This window comes from Emiliania huxleyi, assembly GCF_000372725.1.
Source record: "Emiliania huxleyi CCMP1516 unplaced genomic scaffold EMIHUscaffold_2594, whole genome shotgun sequence".
Taxonomy (NCBI): domain Eukaryota; phylum Haptophyta; order Isochrysidales; family Noelaerhabdaceae; genus Emiliania; species Emiliania huxleyi.
This window is the reverse complement of record NW_005200092.1, coordinates 1-2,428: the sequence shown is the minus strand read 5'-3', so window position 1 is coordinate 2,428 and position 2,428 is coordinate 1. Positions and strand designations below refer to the sequence as shown.

The following is a 2,428-nucleotide window of genomic DNA, read 5'->3' as shown; positions in this document are numbered from 1 at the left end:
GTTCGAACCGGGGTATGGATAGCGCCTTTCGCCACCATGGTGTAGTTGGTTATCACGTTCGCTCCACATGCGAAAGGTCTCCAGTTCGAACCTGGATGGTGGTACTTTTGCTGTTGGTCTGTCACGCACATCTTTACCTCCCATATTGCAATATCTCGTGTGTGTGAAAAGAGTTGTTTGTCGTGTCTCTGTTAGCTTCTTCCCGTGTTTGTCGTGTTTGTCGTTCTTCTGTAGCTTCTTCCTCGGGCTGGCGGTGCGGTGGGCGTGCGCGCGGTGTTTGCGATTTCGGGCCCGGGCTTGTTGCGCAGCGGCGCGGCGGTGAGCGACGCGTAGCGAGCGAACCGCCGGGGTGGGCGCCTGGCGGCTCCGCGGAGCACCTTTGGCTCGGCGCGGGGGTGGGTGCGAGTAAAAAGAAATAGTTAGAGGGCTGCGCAGGCCGTCCCGTTTGCTGTTTGCATAAAAAACACGCCTCGCGCCTGTCTGGGCTGTCTGTTGCGCTGCGCGCGCGCGCCGGGGCTGTCTCACTCACGTGCCGCAATATGTGTCACACACGGCGGCTTCTGCCACCTCTCGACTGGTTCCACTTTCTACGCACACCTACCGGGGAAGGGGCGCTTGGGAGCGCGGGGGCGCGCAGCGCGCGGCGGCGCGGCGCGCGCAACAGAGGGTAGGGTGGGGAAGACGGCGAGGAGGGGGCGGCGGCGGCGGCGGCGGCGGCAGCGCGCGCGCGGCGCGCGCGACGGGGGGGCGGAGCAGCGACCGCTGGCGCGGCCGCTGCTCCGTCTGTGCCAGGGACGCGCGCTCTGCGCCGCTGCAGAGCGTGCGCGTCAGGGCAAGGGGCATGCGTGGCGGCGCGGGACGCGCGGCGGCGGCGGCCTCCGTGAGCGGTGAGGCGGCCGGGCGAGGGCGCGGCGGGTGACGGGTCAAGGGAGCAGACCACACCCGGCGTCGCTTTTTGAGCGACGCTGTGGCACGCCTGCGCAGGGGCCGCAGGGCGGTCAGTTGTGGGGCGAGGCGGTGCCGGCCGCGGGCCGGGTGCAAGGCGCCGGCCTCGGCGCCGCCTCGGCGCGCCGCACGGGCCGCGGCGGGTGACGGGTCAAGGGAGCAGCCCACACCCGGCGTCGCTTTTTGAGCGACGCTGTGGTACGCCTGCGCAGGGGCCGCAGGGCGGTCAGTTGTGGGGCGAGGCGGTGCCGGCCGCGGGCCGGGTGCAAGGCGCCGGCCTCGGCGCCGCCTCGGCGCGCAGCACGGGCGCGGCGAGCCTCTGAGCGGGAGCCGAAGGTTTGCCTGTGGTGGTGGGGGTGATTTGACTTCTCGGCAGAGGCCGTCCCTAGCTGTGAACAGCAAAACGGGACAGTATTCTTTGCCTTTGCTGTTGCTGAGCAAGGCCACCCATGAGTAGTGCTGCGGCCAGTGCAGCCCAGCGGGCAGGCTTGCGCATCAACTTTGATGATCTCTACCGCAAGCTCCTCGAGGATCCGACGCTCCAGCTCGACCAGGCCGTCGTCGCAAGAATGAGCACCGCCATGCAGAGTTACCAAGTGCGTTTCGCGACCGACCCTGTGGGCCCACCGCCTACACTCCCGCGCCAGCCTGCCCGCGCCGCCACACTCAGGCGGGGCAGCTCCAAAAGGGCGAGCTCTTCAAGCTCTTCAAGGAGGTGTTCGGCCCGGCCCGCATCAAGGAGGGCATAAAGTCCCTCAGCAGTACAGCGCAATGCGCGGCTGGCGGCAGCGGCAGCGCGGCTGAATCCGCTCCTCGGCCAGCGACCACTGCAGTCACGCGCAGTCCGATGCCGATGATGCCACCTCTTCCCGAGGTCGCCGCAGACGCAAGCCGAAAGCGCCCAGCGCCCGCCGCAAGCCCCGGCGGCGGTGACGCGGTCGGCAGCGGATCGGGCGCAAGCGGCGGGGGCGTCGCCGCCAAGCGCGCGCGTGTGGCGACTGCGGACGGGTACGCGTGTGCCGCCGCGGCCTCGGATGGGGCGGTGCTGGCGAGCGTCACGGGCACACGGCGGGGCGAGGATGCGGAGAAGGAGACGAAGGATCTCGGCAGCGGCTTTGACATCTTCCAGGCGCCCCCCCACACGCCGCGGTCCGAGGCCCGCAGCGCGCCCAGCAGCTTGGGGAGGCTTCCAAATGGGCCACGCCCCCTGCCCGCCGCCGACCCATCCCTAGCCGGGCGCTTTGTTTAATAATAACCCCGCCCTGCGTTTTTGGGGCTTTCCCCCGCGAACATCTCCGGGCGTGGATTGCCCCCCGTCAAGGTAACCACATGCCCTCTAACTTATATTTTTACGGTATTAGTGTGGGGTCTACGTGCCGATTAATACCCCCCTCCGGGGTGGTCTTGCCGGACCTTGCCAAGCCAATTTTTCCTCTCTCCATGAATCTTGTCTCCTTTTTGTACGACCAATCTTTCCCCCCCG

The 2,428-nt window shown here is 67.9% G+C and overlaps 1 protein-coding gene across 1 annotated transcript; it reads left to right on the top strand.

Moving 5' to 3' along the window:
• Window positions 1-1,381: 1,381 nt before the first annotated feature.
• On the top strand, window positions 1,382-2,094 carry EMIHUDRAFT_460756 (hypothetical protein; the record flags this gene model as incomplete). The annotated part of the gene is made up of 2 exons (XM_005777631.1): window positions 1,382-1,541; window positions 1,616-2,094. Coding segments are annotated over exons 1-2 (624 nt in total), but the record flags the coding sequence as incomplete, so codon positions are not given.
• Window positions 2,095-2,428: the final 334 nt, after the last annotated feature.